The sequence below is a fragment of the Balaenoptera borealis genome (genome assembly GCF_965194805.1).
Source record: "Balaenoptera borealis genome assembly, chromosome: 5".
Taxonomy (NCBI): Eukaryota; Metazoa; Chordata; class Mammalia; order Artiodactyla; family Balaenopteridae; genus Balaenoptera; species Balaenoptera borealis.
In genome coordinates, this window is record NC_138862.1 from 72,402,053 (window position 1) to 72,429,942 (window position 27,890).

Genomic DNA, 27,890 nt, shown 5'->3' on the forward strand with positions numbered 1-27,890 from the left:
TAGATCATACTTTTGGTTTCAATTCTAAGACCTCTTTGCCTAACCTAAGTGTTATGGACTGAATGTATCTGCTCTTCCAAAATTAGTTGAAACTCTACCCCTCAATGTGATGGTATTAGGAGGTGGGGACTTTGGGAGGTGATTAGGATTAGATGAAATCATGAGGGTGAAGCTCTCATGAATGGGATTAGTGCCCTTAAAAGAGTCAGAAGAGGGGACTTCCCTGATGGCACAGTGGTTAAGAATCTGCCTGCCAATGCAGAGGACATGGGTTCGAGCCCTGGTCCAGGAAGATCCCACATGCCACGGAGCAACGAAGCCCGTGTGCTACAACTACTGAGCCTGCGCTCTAGAGCCTGCGAACCACAACTACTGAGCCCACAAGCCACAATTACTGAGCCCACGTGCCACAACTACTGAAGCCCGCGTGCCTAGAGCCCGTGCTCCGCAACAAGAGAAGCCACCGCAATGAGAAGTCAGCGCACCACAATGAAGAGTAGCCCCCGCTCGCCGCAACTAGAGAGAGCCCGCACGCAGCAACGCAGACCCAACACAGCCAAAAATAAATAAATAAATACATTAAAAAAAAAAAAAAAAGAGTCAGAAGAGAGCTTGTTTGCTATTCTCTGTTCTCCACCATGTGAGGATACAACCAGAAGTTGATAGTCTGCAACCTGGAAGAGGGTTCTCACCAGAAACTGACCATGCTGGCACCCTGATCTTGGACTTCCAGTCTCCAGAACTATGAGAAATAAATTTCTGTTTTTTTATAGTCCACCCAGTTTATAGTATTTTGTTATAGCAGCCTAATCTGGCTAAAACACCAAGGTCATAGAGATTTTCTCTTTTATTTTCTTCTAAAAGTTGTATAGTTTTAGCTTTTTCATATAGGTGTATGATCTATTTCCTTTTTAATATCCTGCAACTTCCATCCTAATTACTCCCTTCAAGATTCATCCTTGAATATTAATAGAGACCTACTTGCCTTTCCTCAATTTTCACCCGCTGCTTTTGTCAAAATATTAGATAGGTGATTAAATAACTACAAAAAACTTGGTGAATAAAATAGTCCCAAAAGTACAAGGGGACAGATCTGATGAACTTCTCAGGACATAATGTTTACAGTGACCACTCACAGTACTTTGACATACAGGGTGCTTGAGTCATACTTGCTTAATTGAGAAATAGAAAAAAAACCTTTAGGTCAATTCTTGGGCTGATCCAGGGATTCACATACAATCTTTTTTTTTTTTTTTTTTTAATTTTTATGTATTTATTTTTGGCTGTGTTGGGTCTTCGTTTCTGTGCGAGGGCTTTTTTCTCTAGTTGCGGCGAGCGGGGGCCACTCTTCATCGCGGTGCGCGAGACTCTCACCATCGCGGCCTCTCTTGTTGCGGAGCACAGGCTCCAGACACGCAGGCTCAGCAGTTGTGGCTCACGGGCCCAGTTGCTCCGCGGCACGTGGGATCCTCCCAGACCAGGGCTCGAACCCGTGTCCCCTGCATTGGCAGGCAGATTCTCAACCACTGCACCGCCAGGGAAGCCCCACATACAATCTTTAGTTAAGAGTACAGTACACTAAGAGGTCCAAACTGAATTGCATTTCCAGGTTCACATGTGAACAAACCTTCACCACTCAATGAACCAGAGATTCTAGGGATCCAACAGACTGAGGATAACCCAGGGCCAAATTGAATATTCAGAGCAGCTCTCAAAGTATTGAGCTTCATAGCCTGAGCATACATCTCTACACTTGGATTAGAGCCAGATCAGCTCTAAAGGGGATGGGGTGGGGTTGGGAGGGAGAGGGGAGGATGGTGGTTAGATTTATCTAACAAACTAAATGAGCTAAAATTTGGTTAGATGCCATATTAGGTAAAGAAAGACAAGGCGATGTGTTTTCTTGTCTTAGTATCGTGGAGCCTTACGTACGTTGACAGACTGCAGAGAAAGCCAGCAGAGAATGAAGCTGAAAATGAGAAAGACAGGGGCAGAGAGAGAGAAAGAATAATTGATAAAGCCGGGACATAAGAGAAGATGGAATCCAGAGCCCTCTAGGGAAGCTAATTTCTCTACGGAGTGGGAATTGAGAGAAGGTGAGGGAAAATATTCCCCTTTCACTTTTACACTCTGGTATTGGCCTAAAAATTTAAGATAATGAACAGTGAATATGTATTAATTCTATAATAGAAAAAACACTTAAAAGAGCTCAGCAGAAGAATTAGCTTTGAACAAGTTACACGGAGGAAAAATCGCAATAGCTACTCAGCTCATATGCTCACCCCCTTCTGCTCTAGTTAGTCAGTACCTCTATTACACATGTTAGTTTTGTTGCTTTGGCTGAACTATGTTAACAACTCAAAGGCGGAAGTTATGGCCCATTTTGTATCTTTCTATAGCTCTTAATTTAGTGAACATAGATGTACTTGATAAACATTGGATTATCCCCAAAACATGGATTGGGAAGTGTGGGGCAGATGACATTAACATAATCAAAAGATAATTATTTTGATACATATGGAAAATTTGTATATGATAAAGGATGAATTTCAAGTCAGTGTAGGGAAAGATAGGTAATTCAATAGATAGTGGTGTTGGGACAGTGGGATGGGCATCTGGAAAAAAGTAATCTCATATTTTACAGCAAAATTAATTCCTGTATAGAAGAAATCATGGGATTAAAACAAAAAGTCTTGGAGTGAAAAATGCCTCCCTAAATATGACGCAAAAATGCAGAAGCATGGAGAAAAATATTGATCAATTAGACTTGGAAAAAATATCATAAAGTCAAAAAACAGATGACAAGGTGGAAATATCTGCAACTCATATCATAAACCAAGAACTATTTTCCTTAATAAATAACTTTTTACAAATCCATAAGAAAAAAACAAGTAACCCAATAGAAAACTGAGTGGACATAACATTTTTTATGTCATAAAAAATGGCTTATTTCATAAAAAGTGTATGAAGACGCTCAGTCTCACTCATAAGACATACTAATTAAAACTATGAGATACCATTTTTAAATTATAAAATTGACAAAGATCAAGTTTGATAACTCTGTCAATGAGCATGTGGGGAAAACAGGTACTCTTACGTATTTCTGATAGTTTAAATTGCTACAACCTTCATGGTAAGTACCGTGTGTTGGTAAAATACACTCCAACATCATCTCCTACCATTTTTCTTTTGCTCAATCTGTATTAGCCACATTGGCCACTTTACACTTACTCAAATATACCAAGCACACTCCAGCCCTGGGGGCCTATGCACTTATCATTCTCCGCTACCCCTGAAATGCACATCAAATTTTCCTTACCTCCTTCAGGCGTTTGCTCAAATGTCACCTCTTCAGTGAGGCCTTCTCTGAAGGCCCTATCAAAAATAGTGGCGCCCATACCATCATTCTCTTTTTACGCTGTTTTGAACTCTGAGCACTTATCATATGACATTATTCTATGTATATTTATTGTCTCTCCCCTCCAAGCAGACCGTAAACCTTGTAAAGGCAAGGACTTTGTTGTGCACACTGCTGCATCCCCACACTCTAGAACAGTACAGGCTCAGCATGTTGTAGGTGCTTATTAAGTACATTACTGAATGAATGAATGAATGAATGAAACTCTTTGGAGGACAATCTGGCAATATCTATTAAAATTCAGGATGCACATACCCAGCAATTCCCCTCCAGGCGTCATTTTTAGTTCAGCAAAATAGGGAATGTACAAGGTTATTTATTGTGGTATTGCTTGTAATAGTGAAAGGGGAAAACAGCCTAAGGTCAATTTTTAAAATGTATCATCTACATCTATACAGTGAAATAGTATGTAGTTATGGAAGGATCTCCAGTTCTGAAAATTGGTTTGCTACCTTTGACAAATATACATTTGAGACATGGCCATCTTAAGTCCTTGGTGATATCACTATAAGAATGATCTCTTTAATGAGGCTTTTAATGGTAAAGAGAGTAGGGATGGACAGGTGGAAAGAATGAGTAACTTTTATGGCTTTATTTAATGGGTATTAATTTCCTTGCAGAAAACAGGATTTCTACCAATTAAATAATATTCTAATATGAAGAAAGATATATCTGTACATATATAACCTTGTTCAACAAAGATCTTCTCTTTGGAGATACAAACTCATGAATAGGCCTAAACTGGCCGTACGTATGTTCATTTATTATGGGTAGATTTCCCATTTTACAAAGAAACCTCTTATTTATGGGAAGAGGTTCAGGGTTTCAGAATGTCTTTAGTACATATTTCCTGATACTGGGGCAGGGGGATGGGGCAGAATTCCCCTGCTATCCATCAGATTACATCCACTTGAAGCTGCAGGGCATTCTGCAGGGGTACTCTTCTACTCCAGAGTTAAATAGATATAAAGACAATGTATAAAGGATAATCCCCTGGCAACCATATATGCCCTCTGATCTTATCAAACTATAATTTGCTTACTCTTCCTCAAATAAAACGTTCTAATTCCTATCTCTTTACCAATCCCCTGCAACATCCCCCTTTTTTTCCTCCCAGTTTAATCTGGAATCCTATATAAACTTCTATCCAAATACTACCATTTCAAGGGCCAGGCAAAGTACCATCTTGCCACTGAAGGACAAAGTCCTCCCTGACTATTCTACCCTACCGTAATCTAGCTTCTGATCCTCTCTAGCCTTTATCAAGCATTTGGATCTAATGCTGCCTAATACCATTAAACTAGCTTTTCATAAGCTTTTGACTTATCTTCCAATTAGACTGTAAGCTCCTTAAAGGCAGATTCCTATATTCTGTTTTCCCTATATTCCATATGCACCTACATAGTAGATGCTCTACATATCTTTGTTTTGAAAAGTAACATGGTCAATCCAAACGTGAACCAATATGCATAGTGTTCTTTACAGATTTTTCTACAACCAATCTATGGTCTTGTATAAACATGGATTTTTTACGACCCGATAATTTTTGTTTTAGTTTTTGGTTATCAGGACTCATCAGCTGACTCTGTGTCCCAGCCACAGGACTGTAGTTGTTCGTCCTGTGGGAACTCCACTTCAATGTCATAAACAAAATTTGGATCATCCTTCTTCTTCTGATTTTTCTCAAAAAGTTCATCCATGATGCTCTTCCTTTTGGCAAGCTCCTTGTCATCTAGTTTGTTCAGGTCTTCCTCAGGATCAATGGTTGTTTCCCGCTGAATTTGTTCCATTGTTTCTGCCAAACTCTGCCCCCACAAGTAACCTCGTAAAAAACTGAATAACTTCTCTAGTTGCTTCAGGGATACCTGTTCCAGGTAACCCTTGTGTCGTGGATTATTCTTTAATTGTTCAGCAGCTCTGCTGCAATCTAGGAGGGAGAAACAAAACTATTATACCACACGCAACACCACAGACTATTCAGGGACCACAAGTTACTGAAACCATTACCTGTCATTATAGTCAACTAGCTAACTGGCTTTTGGGAATGAATTATTTCACAGAACTATTTCTTTATATACAGCTTTGAGTGTGATGGGGGAAGGAGGGATATATTTTTTATTTCTGTAACTTAAAATCACTTTGAGGAGATGTTAAATACTTTCAACTGGAGAAAATGTCTGAGAAGAAAAAGTAGTATTACAGCTTTAGATATTAGTACTGGTACCAAGAAAATATCAAGATTACAAATAAAAAACACATGGAGGGAGAGAAGGGAATTAATATTACTGAATAATGCTATCTCATTTAACCCACACTGCAGATCTCAAAGGGTGGGATTATCAATTTCCTTTTACAGATTAGGAAACTGATGCTCACCAAGATTAAGTAGTTTAGCCAAGATTTCACACCTACCCTGACAGTCACGACTTGAACCTTGGTCGGTCTAACTCTGAAGGCCATGTCATTCCATTACATGAGACTCAAATCGTTCTTATAAACTGACTCAGTGAATATTTAAGATAGGAGGCAAGATAAAACATAAGATACCTGAATACTTTGAAAAGTTTCGGACTGGCATGATGCGCTGGCGACTTTTCCCCTTCATTTCATTCTCATAGATTAAGATAACAGCCGGAGGCTGGAACCTAATTCCACATTTCTTGGCAGTGCACATCATTCTCACATACACTTCACGGTAAATCAGAGGAAATCTGATGAAAATGTGTCAGTCGCGTAATGACTTCCTGCTAAAGGGGAAAAAAAATTAAGTGTTGGATAAATCACATTCTCCTCTACTTTTCCTCCCCAGCAGATCTGAATCTACTCCAGTTCTGGAGATGCATAGTCAGCTCAAGCTCAGTATTTCAAGAGCTACCTGGAAAGTTCAGTTTGGCCCCAAGTTATCTTTAGTCTACAGAATCCCTGGTTCATTGAGGGGTGTAGATTTGTTCACACATGAACCTAGAAATGCAGTTCAGTTTGGATCTCTTAGTGTACTGTACTCTTAACCAAAGACTGTATATGAACCTCTGAGTCAGCCCAAGAATCAACTTACAGGATCTTTTTTGTTTACCAATTAAACAAGTATGTACAAGCACCCTCTATGTCAACATACTACGAGTTTTTTAATCTTATGTCCTGACGGGTTCACTAGACCAGACCTCTCTCCTTTGTACTTCCCCAATCATTCTACTCATTGAGTTTTTTGTAACTACTTACTTTATCACTTTTCTTTTCCTTCTATTCTATATGCTCCATGAGGGCAGGGGACATATCCACTGTTCACCACAATATCCCCAGCACAATACCTGGACTGTAGTAGGTATTCCATTGTTTAATTCAATGTGTTAATAGAAGACACAGCCCCTGTACATCCTCTAAGTGTTCACAGTTTAGAAATCTGATCAAAAAAGGCAGAATCAGCCTCCACATATTTGAGGCAATAAAGCTTACATGGCTTTTATTTCAACTTATTTGTCTCACTACATGATGTTTTTTCAGTTGTAAGAAACATTTTATTTATTTATTACTTTTTAATCTTTATTGGAGTATAATTGTTTTACAATATATCAGTTTCTGCTGTACAACAAAGTGAATCATCTATATGTATACATATATCCCCATATCCCCTCCCTCTTGCGTCTCCCTCCCACCCTCCCTATCCCACCCCTCTAGGTCATCACAGTGTCGGCCTGATCTCCCTGTGCTATGCAGCAACTTCCCACTAGCCATCCATTTTACATTTGGTAGTGTACATAGGTCAGTGCTACTCTCTCACTTCATCCCAGCTTCCCCTTCCCCCACTGTGTCCTCAAGTCTGTTCTCTATGTCTGCATCTTTATTCCTGCCCTGCCACTAGGTTCATCAGTACCGCTTTTTAAGATTCCATATATGTGTTAGCATACAGTATTTGAAACAACCATTTTAAAGGTTAATACTTTCCATTCCGTCTTCCCTTCCCTGCTCTCAATGCCAAAATATACTTAATTATAGGGACTGCTTTAGATATGACTATGATATTCTCAGAAAGATTTGCAAATGTCAAAGAACCTGGAGGTAAAGCAGCATAGGGATATCTTCATAAATTCAGTTCTGTTAGAGAATCACTAGGAACATGGTTACTTAATACATGTTCATTGTAGAAAACTGGGATGGGAGTGGGGAAGGGGGAGGAAGAAACATACAAAATAATCATCCCTGATTCCTTCCAGTCTTTCTAGGCATAGTTTTTTGTTTGTTTGTTTGTGTTTGGTTTTTTTTTTTTTTTGGTTTGTTTTTTAGCTATAGTATTTTTTTTTTAGATTCAACTCAAGGGCTACTTTTTATTTATTTATTTATTTATTTATTTTTAAATTTATGTATTAATTTATTTATTTTTGGCTGTGTTGGGTCTTCGCTTCTGTGCGAGGGCTTTCTCCAGCTGCGGCAAGCGGAGCCCACGCCTCATCGCGGTGTGCGGGCCTCCCACTGCCGCGGCCCCTCCTGCCGCGTAGCACGGGCTCCAGACGCACAGGCCCAGCAGCCGTGGCTCACGGGCCCAGCTGCTCCGCGGCATGTGGGATCCTCCCAGACCAGGGCTCGAACCCGTGTGCCCTGCACTGGCAGGCAGATTCCCAACCACTGCGCCACCAGGGAAGCCCTATAGTAAGTTTTTATATAATACATACTGTTTCCTACCTTTTAAATTTTTACAAAATTTTATTTTATGGAAGTATAGTTGACTTACAATGTTGTGTTAATTTCTGCTATACAGCAAAGTGATTCAGTAATAAATATAAATATATATATTCTTTTTCATATGCTTTTCCATTATGGTTTATCACAGGATATTGAATATAGTTCCCTGTGCTATACAGTAGGGCCTTGTTTATCCATTCTATATATGATAGTTTGCATCTGCTGATCCCAAACTCCCAATCCATCCCTCTCCTACGCCCCCTACCCCTTGGCAACCACAAGTCCGTTCTCTATGTCTGTGAGTCTGTTTCTGTTTTGTAGATAAGTTCATTTGTGTCATAGTTTAGATTCCACATATAAGTGATATCATATGGTATTTGTCTTTCTCTTTTTTACCTCACTTAGTATGATACTCTCTAGGTCCATCATGTAGCTGAAAATGGCATTATTTCATTTTTTTTAAAGTCCTGCCTTTTAAATTTAACAACCTATGTAATTTTGCCATTAAATGTCTTTCTAAAATGCCAATTTTTATGACTGCAAATGTTTTGTCCTATGCATATACCATAATCTATATTATTCACCACTTACTACTGGACGTGAGAATTTTTACTTTTAGGAAATGGATCATACTGTGTTGGCTAAAAAGTTCGTTTGTTCCATAAGCTGGCTCTAGTAGCGCTTAGTTGTCTTTAACTTCATTCGAAAGTTTTGTTAGACTGTATTGTGACAGCTGTCATATCAGTGTGCATTAAAATTGGTGAATTTTTGTGTAGCCGTTTTAATATAGAAAATAGGGGGGGAAAGCAACATTTTCGGCATATTATGCTTTATTATTTCAAGAAAGGTAAAAACACAACTGAAACGCAAAAAAAGATTTGTGCATTGTATGGAGAAGGTGCTATGACTGATCGAACGTGTCAAAACTGGTTTGCTAAGTTTCATGCTGGAGATTCCTCGCTGGATGATGCTCCACGGTCGGGTACACCAGTTGAAGTTGATAGCCATCAAATCGAGACATTAATTGAGAACAATCAACATTATACCACGTGGGAGATAGCCAACATACTCAAAATATCCAAATCAAGCACTGAAAATCATCTGCACCAGCTTGGTTATGTTAACCGCTTTGATGTTTGGGTTCCATGTAAGTTAAGCGAAAAAAACCTTCTTGACCGTATTTCCGAATGTGATTCTCTACTTAAACATAATGAAAACGTTCCATTTTTAAAACAAATTGTGATGAGCGATGAAAAGTGGGTACTGTACAATAATGTGGAATGGAAGAAATGGTGGGGCAAGCGACATGAACCACCACCATCCACACCAAAGGCTGGTCTTCATCCAAAGAAGGTGATGTTGTGTATATGGTGGGATTGGAAGGGAATCCTCTATTATGAGCTCCTTCTACAAAACCAAACGATTAATTCCAACAAGTACTGCTCCCAATTAGACCAACTCAAAGCAGCACTCGACAAAAAGCATCCGGAATTAGTCAACAGAAAACGCATAATCTTCCATCAGGATAACGCAAGACTGCATGTTTCTTTGATGACCAGGCAAAAACTGTTACAGCTTGGCTGGGAAGTTCTGATTCATCCAACATATTCACCAGACATTGCACCTTTGGATTTCCATTTATTTCGGTCTTTACAAAATTCTCTTAATGGAAAAAATTTCAATTCTCTGGAAGGCACCTAGAACAGTTCTTTGCTCAAAAAGATAAAAATTTTGGGAAGACGGAATTATAGAGTTGCCTGAAAAATGGCAGAAAGTAGTGGAACAAAATGGTGAATACGTTGTTCAATAAAGTTCTTGGTAAAAATGAAAAATGAAAAATGTGAGACTTCCCTTGTGGTCCAGTGGGTAAGACTCTGTGCTCCTGATGCAGGAGGCCTGGGTTTGTTCCCTGGTTGGGGAACTAGATCCTGCATGCATGCCGTAACTAGGAGTCCACATGCCACAACTAAGAGCGCCCGCGTACCGCAATGAAGACCTGGTGCAGCCGATATAAATAAATAAATAAAATTTTTTTAAAATGAAGAATGTGTCTTTTATTTTTACTTAAAAACCAAGGGAATTTTTTGGCCAACCCAATATATAAAGAACTGTGTTATCAAGTTATTGTGCTCTGCTTCTGATCTGATGCCATGATCCCACTCCACCTCTTCTTTCTTCTTTTTTTTTTTTTCTTTTTCTTCTTCTTTTTTTTTTTTTAAAACAAATACTACTCCCAGTTCACCTCACTAAAATTTGTTCTGTTAGTAAACTTTCTAGAAGATCCTACTGAGCACAATAAAAATTCCATACACTCAAGCAAATGGCTGTATTAATAAATGATATATGCAAGTGATGCTCAATAATGTAGTTTTAAGACTACACTCTTCTCTTTCTTTTAAAAATTAAACTCTTATTTTTATTAATGTTTGTATTCTGTTTAAAATGTAACATAATTCTATGAGGCTTATAACAAAAAACTGTTGTCCTCTCCCCTTCGCCTCTCCATAGGTAACGAGTTTCAATTCTTTTAAATGTTTCTTCCAAAATTTATCTTCATATTTCTTAACAGCATGCTTATACTGCTCTCTTCAGTTTTAGGTAGTATCTTCTGACATCTTTCCTCTTTAAGACATCCATCCTAGAGCCCTCCGTTCTGTTCCAATCTGCACTGGATACTCTCCAGCTCTGCTTATATATTCAATTCATGAAGACAGACGACACATTTACCCAGCATTTCTTCCTAGACATTAATACTTTTCTCCTCAAGGATCAGTGACCTGCATAATTTTGCCAAGCATCCCCACAGCACCTAAAAGTGTACGGATTTTGCCATCAGGTAGACGATCCTCTCCCTATCCACGCCCCCACCAGTGCAAGACTGACTTTCTTACCCATAGAGAAGTACAGAAAATGCATCTTCTGCAGGTCAACGTCTAAAATCTCCGTGAGGGGGTGTTTCCACTAACCGTAGTGCACCTAGGAGCACTCGACTTTGAGGCCAGGCACAGCCTGGCGCTGCAGAAAGAGGCGACAGCCACAGCTCCGCAGCCGTGACTGTGGGGTGAATTCCCCAGCAGGAGGCCCGCATCGGCAAATACCTGGAATTGGAGGCGGACGTCGGGAGCTGGGCTTGGCTGTTCCCAGGACACCGCGCGTGGCTCGGAGTCATGCTGGAGGATCGCGGAGCGGTCCCTAGAGCAACTGCCCTGGCATACGTCACGGCGCTTGCGCAGCTCCTCGCTCCGCCCCCGACCGGGAGTGCGAGGGGCGGGGCGACGAGGGGGCGGGACCGCGGCCTCCTTGACGCCAGAACATTCCGGGACCGGGGATGCGGGGAGCAGGGTAACGGGTGAACCGCTGGCGTGCGCGCAGCGAGTCTTCCGTCCCGGTCCCTAACTCCGTGACAGCGCGCTCTAGGAGCGGTGTGAGGCGTGCGCAGGTTCCTCCGACCGCATTTTGTCCCCGCGCGCTCTTCTGGGGCGCGCGTTCTCCGGCGTCCTGGCTCCCCCGGCCGTGGCCGTCCGGGCGGTGGCCTGGCTACTCCTCTGGGAGGCGGCTGGACTCACCTGCTCGCCAGCCGTAGCCTTCAACACCACCCCCACCGACGCTGGTAAGGGGAAGGGCGGGGCTTCAGGGGTGAGGGCGGGGTTTAGGGCCGAGAGGGTGGGGAGCCCTCCAGGCTCCCCAGTACTCTCCCTTCCGCGCTTTACAAAGGTACTTCTCGCGACCCTAGAACTGTGGGGAGAGCTGCAGGAGATTAAAAACAAAGGCTGCAAGCTTCCTGCTACTCCCCCCGCCCCGCCCCCCCCTCTTCATTGCTTTGTGGCTGCTTCTGGTTCTCTGGAGAGTCGGGCTTTGTCTTTCTGAGGAGGGACTGGCCGCACTATTACTAAAATATTGTAAAGTACAGCCGTGAAGCGTCTTGGGGTGCTCTTGGAATGCGTGAAGCTTCTGACCACTGCGGGGCCCGCAAAGCCTAACTGTCCTATGAGGTGTGAGAACCCCAATCTAGAATGCATAGATTGTATGTATTGTCCTCGGGGGACGTGGAAAGGGGAGGAAGACTAGTTTCGTTTTACAAACATTTTTGATAATGGACTGGATTGGGCTAGGGTTTCTTTATGACTCAGGGCTGGGCAAGCGAGTTGATTCACTTCTTTGGGCCCGAGTCTGTGGGCAGAAGTGCTGTGCTAGGCGCTGTGGATCCAGCCCTCGTGGAGCTTGCATTGCAGTAGGGGGAGATGTATACAGTGCAGTAGTAATTACAATAAAGTGACAACGTTTGATAGGGAAAGGAAAGTCAGTACAAATCAGGTGAGTTTCTCTGTCTTTAAAACGAGGATATTAGACTAGTATTTGTCAGTCAGTGCAGTTCTGCTTTTGTGTTTACATATTAAGTTCCCAAATTTATTTGAAGAAAGGATTACTAGGCCAAAAAGAATTTTTAAACAACTGGACTTATATCTGAAGACTCTTCCAGCACTGGCATTTTGTGATTAAAAAGGGGTCAATTTCCAGAACCAGTTCAGGCCGCAATAACCAAATAAGGTAATATTTAAGAGGAAAAATCTTGAAGGTGCATTCAGATGCAACAAATTCACTCTGAAAATGGTACCTTTGGGGACTTCCCTGGTGGTCTGGTGGTTAAGAATCCACCTTCCAATGCAGGGGACTTGGGTTGGATCCCTGGTTAGGGAACTAAGATCCCACAGGCCCCGGGGCAACTAATCCCCCGTGCTGCAACTACTGAGCCCACGCACCACAACTAGAGAGAAGCCCACGTAACGCGAGGAAAGTTCCTGCATGCCGCAACGAAGGTCCCGTGTGCCACAACTAAGACCCTACGCAGCTAAATAAATAAATAAATAAATATTAAAAAAAAGAAAGTGGTACCTTTGCCTTAAAAATCATAAATAATCTAGTATTTGCAATACTGTTTGTAAATTAGCTTTTCTACTGTCCCAAGATGAATGAAATTTACTATTCTCTAGTGTATGTCCTGATAGACTTTAAGCCTATTAATCTGACATTTTTTCTAATTAATTTATAGGCAGATATAAACCCTTACCCCCACCTCTATTAAAATTAAACATTGAAGAAATATCTGGATTTATGCAAGAGATATTCTGTAAGTTGCTTGGAAAAAGATGATATGTGCTTCTCCAAAGCAATTAAGGATTTCTTTAAATAGCTAGGAGAGTGGAAATACCTTAGGCTTTAAAAGTTGGGCAGATCTTGCTTCTAAATCAGTTACTTACCTAGTTGTGTGACCTAGACAGTAACTGTTTGTAAGTCAGAGTTTCCTCCTGTGTACAAATGCCAATAATTTTGCCTGCCTGTTTAGCTAGACTGTGAAAGTTAAAATACATGTGAAAGCCCCAAGTAGAGAATCTGTCATATAGGTATTATTTAATAAATGTTGTCTTTCATACTTTTTTCCTTCCTTCCCTAGTATATTCCAAATGTTTCCATCTCCCTGTCATGTTTTTTTTTTTTGGATCTTCTCAGGAATATATCTAATGGACTTAGCATCATACAGTAGTGTATGGTTTTTCTGTATGTTTGTTTTAATATTCTTCCCACACACTTCCAGCTTTTGAAAATGGAGTAAAATTCCATAGCAAAGTGCCTGGGCAGAGTTAGTGGTCATTAGTAGCTGAATTTTTAACTTTATGAGACTGACACTGAGTAACAGTTTTAATGTCTGAATTCTGCATGGAGTCAGTATAGTGAGATTTCTGGTTATTCTAAGTTTATAAAGGAACCCTTTGAACCTTTCAAAAGCCTCCAGTTTTTGTTGTTTCTTTAAACTCTTTCAACGTCTCCACAAGGCATAGTGTACCATCCTCTCAGTTTTTGCTATTTGTGGATGGTAGAATATAGAAGTTGCCAGTTTGTATCTGATACTCAGTTTCAGTGAGCTAGGATTAAAATTGAGGTTTCCTGGCTCTTTGGCCATTCTGTTGTTTTTGGTGTCCTGGGATCACCTGAATAAAGTAATATAAATAGCAAACACTTACATAGAGTGCTTGCTATGTGGTTGACCCTGTTCTAAGTGCTTCTACATATATTAAATTCTCATGACAACTAGTAGAGAGGGAAACTATCTTGCCCAAAGTCACACAGCTGTTAATAGACAGACTGGGGTTTGAAACTAGCCAATCTAACTCCAAAGTCAGGACTTTTAACCCCTATGCTATACTAGAAATAGATTTATGTGTAGCTCAAATTGCTTAAGTTTTAAAAGTTTTTGTTTTGTTTTTAGGTTGGTTAGATTTTCCAGGCAATTAAAGCCTATTCAAACAATTATTTTCTGATTATTTAAATATTCTTTCATTGAGTGCTTATCTTGTTTAAAAAAAATTCTTTTCATGCTTATAGGCATAAGGGCCACTTGTTCTGAAATTATTTTGAGGCAAGAAGTTTTGAAAGATGGTTTCCACAGGTAAGTTGCCCATTGACTTATACTTACATCAAAATACTGTTTCAATGTAATTTAAAGCAAAAAATCAATAGTTGAAAAATGGATAAACTGAAGAAAAATCACGTGCCTTCTTAAAGTTATAAGTGACAGATATGTGGTTCATAGTTTGAAATAATGATTAAAATAACAGTGGAGAAGAGAAGGAGAAAACAAACATTTATTATTTACTACACATATCTATTATATATTTATATAGCCAGAAGCTATATATACAGTATTCCGTTTAATTTTCGCAGTGGTTGTAAGATAGATGATACCTTTCTTGTATTTCAGATGAGGGACTAGGGCTCAGGGAATTTAAATAATTGTGTAGAGATTAGGGTGGTAGAGCTCTGATTCAAATTTATGACTATCATACTCCAAAGCCACACTCTCAAGTACTAAGATATTATACCACCCTAAATCACTATTTCTAATTTACAAGACTTGGTTCCAAAGACCAAACTATTTCCAAAATAGAAACTATCCTCAAAAATTAATATTTGCTAGTATTAAAGATATTTAAAAGACTGGTAAAATGTTGTGGAAACTGTTCCATAAGAAATTCCCAAACTTTAAAGCTTCTCAAGGTGGTCACTTTGAAGTTATTATCAGATATTTGACTTATAAATTCTGATACATATATTTTTTAAATCCCTTCATTTTATAAGTCACCTTAAACTAAAACAACTCACTCTCCTCACTCTTCAACGTTAGCCTACAGGTGAATGGCTAGGAGGTGTAGTAGAAAGAACTTGGTTTTTCTGTTTGTTTGTTTTTAATTCAGATAAATTTGGGCTCAAAATGTAGCTCTACTATTTAGTATCTGTGTGGCCTTATCAAGTTACTTAAGTCATTGCTCCCTTACTGATAAATGTGGGTAATGATAGTATTTCCTTATTAGGGTTGTGATGATTCGATCGGAGAATATGTGGAAAGCTCCTTAATGTAGTGCTTGTCACATAGCACATATCCAGGAAATGTTAGCTGTTATTATTAATAATGAGATAGGTGAGCAATCTGGGCAGTACAGTTTCAAAGAGGAGGTGTGACTATTAAGTATAAAACTGATTTTGGGAGCGAATTCACTTCTGAAGGGAGTTTTTGACAGAGTTCCAGACACATTTTAAGCAATATCAGGGTAATTATGCCAATTATATAGCTTCTCTCTTTAACATAATTGGAATGTATTTTCAAGAGGAATGGGAGATAACTGATTCCAATAAGGAAGAAAGAAGTAACTGAGGAGATTATCGTGACAACAAAAGTAGCTGTCCAGTTCTAAGTACCGAGGATAAAAAACAGGATATAAAACCAACAGTGAAGAGTGACAGAACCCATAAGAATAGCTTCAGAAACTAGAAATCTCAGAGTTATTTGAGACCTTCAGAAAATGCCAACAATCATTTTTTAAAAAGGCTTTTTTAGTTATGTTTAGAGCAGGTATAGTCTTGAGAGGGTAGATGAAGAAATATTAACATATCATAGAAAGTAGAATTTGTTAGCCCCTCTTATTTCTGTCTTCTTGGTCAAGAAGCATTAATCCCACTCTGGAAAGGGTCAGGTGGTTATTGGTAGTAGGAAACTGAAGTGCAGAAAATGTAAGGGAATTAATTACACAAAAGGGCCTTAACGAATATAAATGAGTTTAGAGTCTCCCCTCTCTGATGAATTATATCTCATTGCAGTAGGAGAACTTGCTTAAACCATTGCTGAACTTCTGTTTATAATCTTTGGATGATCTGGAAGTTAGTTAGTTATTGTAGTTTCTGGGCAAAATTCTAGGCCAGATTACTAAAACGATGGTTTGTGAACACAGAATAGAAACTGTTGGTTTCTGGGGACTAGCATGAATAAGCTTTATTACAAGCTTATTTCTTTTATAGAGTTACTGGATAGGTGGATCAGAGAAATGCTATAGCTATAGTATATCTGATTTTCTGTAAGTCTTTTGATGAAATTTACGTGTTATATTTGAAAGCAAGATGAAGAATGTGAACTGGAAGGTAACACAGGTGAATAACTTCATAAAGATTAACAAATACATCCGACATGTTTTGGTTAATTGGTTGAATTCATCTTGGAGGGAGGTCCTGAAGAGTCTCTGTCTTTTTAAATATATGTGTTTTTTCTGATGATAAGATATTACATGTTCACAAATACATATATAGTATCCAGAAGAAAAGAGATAATAGATATAGTCTACTTTAGAATATATTTAGAAGAATTAAAGCAAAATATATATATAGAGATAGCTGTTCTTGATATTTTATAGAGGCAGAATGAAATAGTGGCTAACAATTTGGGCTCTAGAGTATAACTACTGGAGTTTGAATCTTAGCTCTTGGCTAAGTTACTTAGTCTCTCTGTGCTTTGCTTTCCTTTCCCTCTTTCTTTTCTTGAAAGAGGGAAAATATTTTTGTTTACTCACATGTATATACACAACTTTTGGATTTAATTGATTTTTATATTCTGTGATTAGCTTTTACATCACTAGAAATGATATTTTGGGGCAAAAATAGAATATAACAATGCCACAGAAACTATTCAGAATTCTTTCAGTGAATGCAAATTATTAGGAAAATAAACTGCTATATGTAAAATTACCTCAGACTACTTTAAAGAATAAAAGCCAAAAATATCTATAGAGATAGCTGCTCTTGATATTTAATTCTTGGAATTTCTGCTGTGTTCCTAGAGCAATGAGTTCATATAAATTTATTGATTATCTGAGAACCAGAAACTAACATCATACGTAAAGCCTGAAAACATTTCCCCATACTTTTTAAGTTGGAGATGACAATTTTTCTATGAAGAGAGTAACATGGGTATTTTACCCTAGTGCTTTGTTTTCTTACAGGTAAAATAGGAATTATAATAGTACTATTTTATAGTGTTTTTTTTTTAGATTAATTAATTTATTTTTGACTGCATTGGGTCTTCGTTGCTGCACGTGTGTTAATTTCTTTAGTTGTGGCGAGCGGGGGCTACTCTTCGTTGCGGTGCGCCGGCTTCTCATTGCAGTGGCTTCTCTTGTTGCGAAGCACAGTCCCTAGGCACGTGGGCTTCAGTAGTTGTGGCACACGGGCTCAGTAGTTGTGGCTCGCGGGCTGTAGCGTGCAGGCTTGGTAGTTGTGGCACACGGGCTTAGTTGCTCCGCGGCATGTGGGATCTTCCCCCACCAGGGATTGAACCCGTGTCCTCTGCATTGGCAGGTGGATTCTTAACCACTGCACCACCAGGAAAGCCCCCATAGTGTTTTTTTTTTAATAAACTTCATTGAGTTTGACAACTATATACACCCATGTAACCATGTAACCAGTCAAAATATAGAACATTTTCATCATCTCCAAAAATACTCATGTGCTACTTGCAGTTATTCTCCCTCACCCATACCCACACTCAGCCAATCACTGATCTACTTCTGTTACTAGATAGATTTTCTGGAATTTTATATAAATGAAATCATACAGTATGTACTTTTTGATATCTGGCTTCTTTCACTCAGCATTATGTCAATGAGATTTAACCATGTTCTGTATGGCAGTAATTTGTTCTTTTTGTTGCAGAGTACTGAAATTTGTTTATTCATTCACATATCTATGACATTGGAATTGTTTCTAGTTTTGGGCTATGATAAATAAAGCTATAATGAGCAGTTGTGTACAAGTCTTGGCGTGGACATGTTTTCATTAATTAATATCAATAAACAGAATTGCTGGATATGTGATAGATAAATGTTGAACTTTTTAAGAAACTGCCAAACTGTTTTCCAAAGTGGTTATGCTGTTTCACATTCTCATCAGTAATGTATGAGAGTTCTGTTTCTGCCACGTCCTTGCCAGCACTTGATATGGTCAGTCTTTTTAATTTTAGACTTTCTGGTGGATGTGATGTGGTATCTCGTTGTAATTTTAATTTGTATTTCCCTTATGAGTAATGATATTGAGCATCTTTTTGTGTGCTTATTGTCCACTAGTATATCTTCCTTTGTGAAGTGTCTCAGTCTTTTTTTTTTTAATTGAAGTATAGCTGATTTGCCGTGTTGTGTTAATTTCTGCTGTACAGGAAAGTGATTCAGTTATACATACGTATACATTCTTTTTTATGTTCTTTTCCATTATGTTTATCTGAGGATATTGAATATAGTTCCCTGTGCTATACAGTAGGACCTTGTTGTTTATCCATTCTATATGTAATAGTTTGCATCTGCTGACTCCAAACTCCCAGTCCATCCCTTCCCCTTGGCAACCACAAGTCTGTTCTCTATGTCTGTGAGTCTGTTTCTGTTTTGTAGATAGGTTCATTTATGTCATATTTTAGATTCCACATATAAGTGATATCATATTGTATTTGTCTTTCTCTTTCTGACTTGTGAAGTGTCTTAGTCTTTTGTCCATTTTTAAACTGGGTTGTTTGTTATTTTATTATTGAGTTTTAAGAATTCTAATTTTGTTGGAGTATAGTTTATCAAATTTTTTCTTTTGTGGTTCATGGTTTTTGTGTCCTGTGTAAGAAATCCTTGTCTATTCCAAGACCATGGAAATTTTCTTTTAGAAGTGTTATATGGAGTATGATCCATTTTGAATTAATTTTTTTATATACTGTTACGTAAGGGTTGAGATTAATTTTCCATATGGATATCCAGTTGATCCAGCATCATTTGGTGAAAGGACTATTCTTTCCTCATCAAATTACCTTGACACATTTGTTGAAAATTAATTGCCTTATATGTGAGGATATATTTGTGTACTGTATTCAGACTATGGCCCATAGGCCAAATCCTGCTCATTTTGTACCACCCTTGAGATAAAAATGACTTTTACACTTTTAAAGGTTGTTTTAAAAAAAGGCAAAGAAAAATATTCAACAGAAACCTTATATGACTCACAAAGCCTAAATAATTTTACTGTTAGGACCTTTACAGAAAATGTTTGCCAACCCCTGATCTGTATGTCCTGTAATGTACTATTTTGATAATAGGTGGAGCTTGATGCTGCATCTTCAAATCAGGAGGTCTGAGTCCTTCACCTTTTTTTTTGAAAGTTGTTTTGGTTATTCTAGACCCTTTGCATTTTCATATAACTTTTGAAATCAACTTGTAGATTTCTTCAAAAAAGCTTCATAAAATTTTGGTTGGGATTCTGTTGAAACTCTAGATCAATTTGTACAGAACTGATATGTTAATATTAATGAATGTTCCAATGCATGAATATAGTATTTCCACTTATTTAGCTTTTATCAGTTTATCTTAACAATATTATAACTTTCAGAGTATAGGTCTTGCATGTATTTTGTTAAATTAACCCCTAGGCATTATCTTTTTGAAATATTACTAGATTTGGTTTGCTAATTCTTTGTTAAGGATTTTCATTTCATGTTCTTGAGGGATATTGGTCTTTTTTTTTGATGTGATGCCTTATTCTGGTTTTGGTGTCAGGGCAATGCCAGCCTTGTAGAATAAATTGGGAAATATTTCCTTCTTCTCTATTTTCTGATTGCGTAGCATTGGCATTACCTCTTCCTTAGATGTTTAATAGAATTCAACAATAAAACCATCTAGGCCTGGGACGTCCCTGTGGTGGTCCAGCGTTTAAGACTCCATGCTCCCAATGCAGGGGGCCTGGGTTTGACCCCTGGTCTGGGAACTAGATCTCACATGCCACAACAAAGATCCTGCACGAGGCAGCGAAGATCCCACAGGCTGCGACTAAGACCCGGTGCAGCCAAATAAATAAATAAATTAATATTTTTTAAAAAACCAAAAAAACAAACATCTAGGCCTGAGGTTTTCTATGTGGGAAGGCTTTAAATTGTTTTTATTACAAATTGAAGATATGGAACTATTCAGATATTTTATTTCTTGTATCAGTTTTAGTGACTTTTTTCTTTCCAGGAATTTGTCTGTTTTATTTAAGTTGTTTAATTTATTGGAATAAAATTATTCAAATATTCCCTTATTGTCCTCTTAGTATGTAGAGGTTGTGTAGTAATGTTCCCTCTTTCATTCTGGTAATTTGTGCTTTTTTCTTTCTTTCATGATCAGTCTAGAGATTTACCAATGTTATTGATCTCTGCAAAGGAAATATTTCATTGATTTTTCTTTATTATTTTTCTCTATTATATCTTCTCTATTATATTTCTCTATTATTTTTCTCATTATATTTTCTCTGTTCATTTCTATTATTCTCTCTATTATTTGTCTACTTTCTCTTTCATTAATGTCTGCCCTTTATTATCTCCTTCCTTTTTACTTTAAGTTTAATTTCCTCTTCCTTTTTAGTTGTTTAATATGGCAGTTTAGGTTATTGATTTTTAGACCTTTTCCCCCCTAATATAAGTATCTTTGCATTTAAAAGTATAAATTTCTATGCATGGATAAAGAAGATGTGGTGTATATATATATATACAATGGAATACTACTCAGCTGTAAAAAAGAACAAAATTTTGCCATTTGCAGCAAAATGGATGGACTTGGAGGGCATTATGCTAAGTGAAATAAGTCAGACAGAGAAAGACAAATACGGTATGATATCACTTATATGTGGAATCTAAAAATACAACAAACTAATGAATGTAAAAAAAAATAAGCAAACTCACACACATAGAGAACAAACTAGTGGTTACCAGTGGGGAGGGGCAACATACAGGTAGGGGAGTAAGAGGTACAAACTATTAGGTATAAAATAAGCTACAGAGGTATATTGTACAACATGGGGAGTATAGCCAGTATTTTATAATAACCATAAATGGAGTATAACCTTTAAAAATTGTGAATCACTCTATTATATACATGTAAGCTACGTAATATTGTATAGCAACTATACTTCAATAAAAAACAAATAAACAAAAAAGTATAAATTTCCTTCTAAGCAGAGCTTTAGTTATATCCTACAAATTTTCTTTAATTTTATTATTTTTTTAATGATTTTTTAAATTGGAGTATGGTTGCTTTACAATATTGTGTTAGTTTATACTGTACAGCAAAGTGAATCAGCTGTACATATACATATATCCCCTCTTTTTTTGGATTTCCTTCTCATTTAGGTCACCACAGAGTATTGAGTAGAGTTCCCTGTGCTATACAGTAGATTCTCATTAGTTATCTATTTTATACATAGTATCAATAGTGTATATCTGTCAATCCCAATCTCCCAATTCATCCCCCCTCCCTTTCCCCCTTGGTATCCATAGGTATGTCCACTACATCTGTTTCTGTATTTCTGTTGTCCTACAAATTTTGACATATTTGTTTTCATTTTTTTTTTTAAAAGATATGTTGACTATATGTGTGTGGGTCTATTTCTGGGCTCTCTATTCTGTTCCATTGATCTATTTTCTATTCTTTCACTGGTACCACACTGTTTGGATCACTGCAGCTTTTTTAATTTTATTTTTTGGCTGTGCTGCACGGCATGCCGGATCTTAGTTCCCCGACCAGGGATCAAACCCATGCCCCCTGCAGTAGAAGTGTGGAGCCCTAACCACTGGACCACCAGGGAATTCCCCTATTTTCATTTTCATTTAGTTCAATATATTTTCTAATTTCCTTTTTTATTTCATCTTTGGTGTCAGTCCTTTAGACACAATTGTTTGATTTTAAGGTTTTAGGGGATTTTCCAGAAATCTTTTATTGATTTTTTTTCTTTTTATAATAACCATTTTATTTCAACCTGAGCACCTTAGTATATAACTAAACGCTGGTGAACTGTTTTCCTTACTAATTCTGAATTACTGTAAATGTACAAGTTGTGCTAACAGTTCAACACTTGAATAGATTAAATCATCTCTGACACATGGTAGATCTCATACCTAAAACAATTAGTGCAATATACCTAACCTATCAAAATAAAATGAATTGGGAAAACAAGGCTGCATTATCGTTACTAACATATCAGAATATTTAATGTTATAAATTACAGGTATGTTGTTTATTATGGTTCTAGCCATGTAGGAACAACTGAAGCCCCTTTCTTTCAAACGGGGAGAGAAGAAAAAAATTGTTTTAGTAACTATTCATTTGCATACTTTTTTTTTAACCTCTTTATTAGAGTATAATTGCTTTACAATGGTGTGTCAGCTTCTGCTTTATAACAAAGTGAATCAGTTATACATATATACATATACGTATGTCCCCATATCTCTGCCCTCTTGCATCTCCCTCCCTCCCACCCTCCCTATCCCACCCCTCTAGGTGGTCACAAAGCACTGAGCTGATCTCCCTGTGCTATGTGGCTGCTTCCCACTAGCTATCTATTTTACGTTTGGTAGTGTATATATGTCTATGCCACTCTCTCACTTTGTCCCAGCTTACCCTTCCCCCTCCCCATATCCTCAAGTCCATTCTCTAGTAGGTCTGCATCTTTATTCCTGTCTTGCCCCTAGGTTCTTCTGACCATTTTCTTTTCTTTTCTTTTTTTTTTTTTTTTTAGAGTCCATGTATATGTGTTAGCATACGGTATTTGTTTTTCTCTTTCTGACTTACTTCACTCTGTATGACAGTCTCTAGGTCCAGCCACCTCACTACAAATAACTCAGTTTCGTTTCTTTTTATGGCTGAGTAATATTCCATTGTATATATGTGCCACATCTTCTTTATCCATTCATCTGTCGATGGACACTTAGGTTGCTTCCATGTCCTGGCTATTGTAAATAGAGCATTTGCATACTTTCAAGCAACTCTTAAATATTACAGAAAAGTAATAAACATATATGTGGAAACTACCATGCATTACCCTACTTACAGCATGGCTGAAGACTAACTTTAAAATAAGTTTGGGGACTTCCCTGGTGGTCCAGTGGTAAAGAATCCGCCTTACAATGCAGGTGACATGGGTTCGATCCTTGGTCAGGGAACTAAGATCCCACATGCCATGGGGCAACTAAGCCCACATGCCGCAACTACTGAGCTCGTGCCCTGGAGCCTGCACGCCACAACTAGAGAAGAGAAAACCCACACGCCACAACTAGAGAGAAGCCCATGGGCTGAACAAAGAGCCTGTGCGCCACAACCAAGACCCGACGCAGCCAAAAATAAATAATAAAATAAAATAAGTTTGAATGTACATGATTGTTAATGTATTGACTGTATTATGTCCAACGGGGACGAAAGCTCCTTCTTTGCCCCTAAACAACAAAACCTACATAATGACCAGCAGTGATTAAACAGAATCACAGACACCTGGTTTGTTTCCTTTTGTTGATAAACTCACATGTTTGAAGGGAACACTGTTGATCAAGATGCACTTAATCATTTTTCATATTCCTAAAACAAGATGGGGTTACATTTGATTTTTTTAAATATATTTAATTATTTATTTATTTCGTTGTGCCGGGCCTTAGTTGCTGCAGGCGGGCTCCTTAGTTGCGGCTCAAAGGCTCCTTAGTTGCAGCACGTGGGCTTCTCAGTTGTGGCATGCGAACTTCTTAGTTGCGGCATGCATGTGGGATCTAGTTCCCTGACCAGGGATTGAACCCAGGCCCCCTGCATTGGGAGCGTGGTGTCCCATCCATTGCACCGCCAGGGAAGTCCCTACATTTGATTTTTTAAGCCCATTTAAAATATAACAGGACTAGCTATAGTTTAGATGCTACTGATGTTCATTTTTTTCCCTTGAAGATGTGGGACTGTTTTCTCTTGGATAATTTGTTAAAATGTGGAATGTACACTTTAAATATAGATACTAGGAGAAATTACTGTTAGCCTGAATACTGTAGCTAAGTATAAGTATCTTTAGAACCTCCTTCTAAATAAAGAATGTTTCTGAAGAGTTTCAAATCTTTTTCATAGAACTGTGGGTTCTGGTTAACTGTCGGTCCAGACAGTCATTTGTCTATATCTCTGGTGATGAGAAATGATTCCCCCTAACCTTCCAATGAAATAAGTGGACACACAGCTCTCATTCTCTCCTTCTATTCCTGAAACATTAGTCAGGGACACATGCATGTTATTAAAAATTAAGTTCAAAACAGTTAAAATAATTCTGTATTAGAAAATTGACTCTATTATAAGTCTCTTCTTTTTGGAAGTCATATTAAACTTGTTAAACGCTCCAATTCTACTGCTAACATTTAGAAAGCAGAAGAATATTCTACCTAGTTCAAACTGTAGGCTAGTAACTACAACGCTGACCCCTGGTTGGCTGTGTGGGTTCATTAAGGCCTGCTGCTCTTCCTCTGGCAGAATTTGCTCCTGGATTCTGTAGTTCATTCTTTGGCAGCTTTTTAGCTATTACTGTGAATATTTCATTTACATTTATTGATGTTTGAGCTGATGTCTTCGTGAATAACTTGTCATCTGCATAGGACTGTGCTTCCTGGAAATCTCAGCCCTTTTATTCTAGGTTGGCCTTGTTTCCTGGTAAAGCTATGACTATGTTAGGACTCACTTGCCTCTGAAGTTCTTTAACCCAGTTTCTTGCTCTTGCAAAGGACTCCTCATTTGTGATATCATATGCAACTAATGGCTGCCTGTAGTCCTCTGTAGTACATCGGTGCTAGGCTATGACATCATTCTTGACCAGCTATATCTCATGTCCCATATTTCACACTGCTTAAAAAGCAGCCCCAGTGGTGCTCTCTTGAAATTCATGAAAGTGGTCCTTCACAGCACGAAGCACCAGGTTTGATTTGCCAACAGCAGGCTCTCCCAGAAGTACTAGTTTGTACCAGCATACTGTATTTTATTTCCAGTGTTTGGCCCGTTGGGTCTTGTTGCTCCTTGATTAGCCATGTTTAAATTTGAAAGAAGTCCCTAATTTCAGTCTCTTAGATCAGTTTCCAGGATGCGAGGTGTCAATTTTTCTCTTTCTGGAACTGAAGAAACCTGAGACCACACATGCAGGGCTGTGGGGCTGAAGCTACCTGGCAGCAGATCCCAGGCATAGCCCGAAGGACAAGAGAGAAGCTGAAGCTGTGGCTTTGGTGGAGGCCGTGTCTCCTCCTCCTATTGATTTCCAATTTAATTCCACGTGGTTAGAGACCGTATTCTGCATGATTTCAGTTCTTTTAAACTTCTAGAGACTTATTGCCCAGCATATAGTTTTTCTTATGCACTGAGTATGATCTGTAATTGTTAATCAGATCAACTAAATTGAAGGTTGTTCATGCCTTCTGTATCCTTACTGATTTTTTCTCTACTTGTTCTATCCATTACGGAGAGAAGGGCATCGAAATCTTTTTCTCTAATTGTGGATTTGTCTGTTTATCCTTGTAGTTCAACCAGGTTTTGCTAAGAAGTAAAATACATGAAGCTCTGTTTTTAGGTGCATAAAGTACATTTAGGATTGTTATATTTTCTTGATGATTGACCCTTTTATTTTTGTGTAATGTCCTTCTTTATCCCTGACAATATTCCTTGTCCTGAAGTCCACTTTTTAAGTGTTAATATAGCCACTCCATATTTATTGTTATTAACATTTGCATACATTTTCCCATCTTTCTACTTTTATCTCTGTGTTTATATTTAACGTTTCTTGTAGACAGCATATAGTTAAGTGTTACTATTTTATCCAGTTTGTCAATCTCTACATTCTAATTGGAGTGATTAGACTATTTACTTTTAATATAAATATAGATTTGGTTGGTTTGATTTAAATCTATCCATCTTGCTACTTTTTTTCTATTTGTCCCATCTAATCTTTTTTCTTTTTTCTGCCTTATTTTGGATAAATGGAATATTTTTTAATCATTCCATTTTATCTCCATTTTTGGCTTATTAACTATACCTCTCTCTTTTTAAAAAATTGTTTGCTTTAGGGTTTACAATTTTAACTTATATAGTCTACCTTCAAATAATATTATTGTATACCATGAATAATGTATGAATCTTAGAATAGTTCACTTCTTTCTCCTCCCCTTTATGCTATTCTTGCCATACATTTATTAACTTTACATGTTTTGCTTATGTTATAAACACTACCATATATTGTTGTTACTTTTGCTCTGAACAGCCAGTCATATATTTTTTACATTGTTATTTACTTAAATTGTGGTAAAATGTCCATAACATAAAATTTGCCATCTTAACCGTTTTTAATTGTACACTTCAGTGGCATTAAGGACATTCACATTGTTGTGTTACCGTCACCACTATCCATCCATAAATCTCTTCATGTTGCAAAACTGAAACTCTGTGCCTCTTAACAATAACTCCCCATTCTTCCTTTCCCCCTGCCGCAGGCAACCACCATTCTGTTTCTATCTCTATGGGAATCTCTGCTGAACCCTTTGGTCTCTACCTTCGGTTGGTTGGAATGCAGTGTCTCCCCACCCTGTGTGAAATTTCAGAATTTCTCATCTTTCATTTCCCTTGTAATTCTTTGTCTAGTCTTGTGGAGTTACATCTTACTCACGCTTATTTTAGTATTCAACAAAAACTCAAGAGGACTCCATTTCAGACTTCTAGAACTCTTTCTACGAAGTTCCTTCCTTTCTGGAACAGCACTGTGACTTCTAGCTACTTAAGCCTCCCTTATCTTCTGTCTCTGTTTTCTCACTTAAGCAAAACCACCGTGCTTTGGATCTTCTTCCCTGCGCTTGGTCCAGAATGGGCCTCCAGACAGAATGCGGGGACAATTATACATTTAGGTTTATAATCTATTTCAAATTAATATTTGTAGTATGGTATGAGGTAGAGGTCAAGATTCAGTTTTTTCTATATAGATACACAGTTGTTACAGTACCATTTGCTGAAAAGACAATCTTTTTTCTTTTTTAAACTTTTTTTAAAAAAAATTTATTTATTTATTTATTTATGGCTGTGTTGGGTCTTCGTTTCTGTGCGAGGGCTTTCTCTAGTTGTGGCAAGCGGGGGCCACTCTTCATCGCGGTGCGCGGGCCTCTCACTATCGCGGCCTCTCTTGTTGCGGAGCACAGGCTCCAGACGCGCAGGCTCAGTAATAGTGGCTCATGGGCCCAGTTGCTCCGCGGCATGTGGGATCTTCCCAGACCAGGGCTCGAACCCGTGTCCCCTGCATTGGCAGGCAGATTCTCAACCACTGCGCCACCAGGGAAGCCCTGAAAAGACAATCTTATCCCCATCAAATTATATTGGCACCTTTATTTTAAAAAGTGTGTGTCTGTTTCTGGACTCCATCCCTTTCCATTGATCTTTGTCTGTTTTCACACTAATACTATATTATGGCTTATGACATGAATTTATGAAAGATCTAATGAGTGGTTCTGATGTGATATAAATATTTCATTTGACTTGATATAATCTTGTTTTGAAAAACTAATTTGAAATATAGTATTTCTACTAGCTTGAATATAACGTTATACTAGCTCATTTAAAAAATGAATGTAGATATTTACTTTAAACATACTTGTCTT

The 27,890-nt window shown here is 38.1% G+C and overlaps 2 protein-coding genes and 1 pseudogene across 5 annotated transcripts in view; 1 reads left to right on the forward strand and 2 right to left on the reverse strand.

Annotated features, from left to right (window-relative positions):
• Window positions 1-213: 213 nt before the first annotated feature.
• On the reverse strand, window positions 214-11,515 carry CEP19 (centrosomal protein 19). Of its 3 annotated transcripts, none has more exons than XM_082393399.1 (3): window positions 11,194-11,515; window positions 5,966-6,162; window positions 214-5,345 (listed from the first exon to the last, which is right to left on the reverse strand). In XM_082393399.1, exons 2-3 carry the CDS (start codon window positions 6,093-6,095, stop codon window positions 4,984-4,986), a joined length of 492 nt encoding a protein of 163 aa, XP_082249525.1. In that variant the 5' UTR covers window positions 6,096-6,162; window positions 11,194-11,515; the 3' UTR covers window positions 214-4,983. The 3 variants fall into 3 exon arrangements, with proteins under 3 accessions (XP_082249525.1, XP_082249524.1, XP_082249526.1); XM_082393398.1 differs by having other exon boundaries at window positions 5,966-6,165; XM_082393400.1 differs by lacking the exon at window positions 11,194-11,515 and adding an exon at window positions 10,987-11,186 and having other exon boundaries at window positions 5,966-6,165.
• PIGX (phosphatidylinositol glycan anchor biosynthesis class X) overlaps window positions 7,457-27,890 on the forward strand; it is a gene marked incomplete at its 5' end in the record, with an annotated part of 37,130 nt that continues 16,696 nt past the window's right edge. Inside the window, 3 exons of the mRNA XM_082393602.1 lie at window positions 7,457-7,474; window positions 11,513-11,705; window positions 14,477-14,540. Coding sequence (XP_082249728.1) covers window positions 7,457-7,474; window positions 11,513-11,705; window positions 14,477-14,540 — 275 coding nt within the window. The remainder of the gene's footprint in view (window positions 7,475-11,512; window positions 11,706-14,476; window positions 14,541-27,890) is intronic.
• Window positions 14,547-27,887, reverse strand: LOC309629357 (ras-related protein Rab-5A pseudogene; annotated as a pseudogene). Its single transcript has one exon. The product of its transcript is annotated as a ras-related protein Rab-5A pseudogene (transcript).

What these genes read in the sequence shown, in the direction of transcription:
- CEP19 (XM_082393399.1), bottom strand. Translation starts at nt 6,095, where the DNA reads ATGATGTGCACTGCCAAGAAATGTGGAATTAGGTTCCAGCCTCCGGCT. An exon ending in AAACTTTTCAAAGTATTCAG is followed by an intron (nt 5,346 to 5,965) that starts GTATCTTATGTT and finishes TCTCCCTCCTAG; the next exon opens with ATTGCAGCAGAGCTGCTGAA.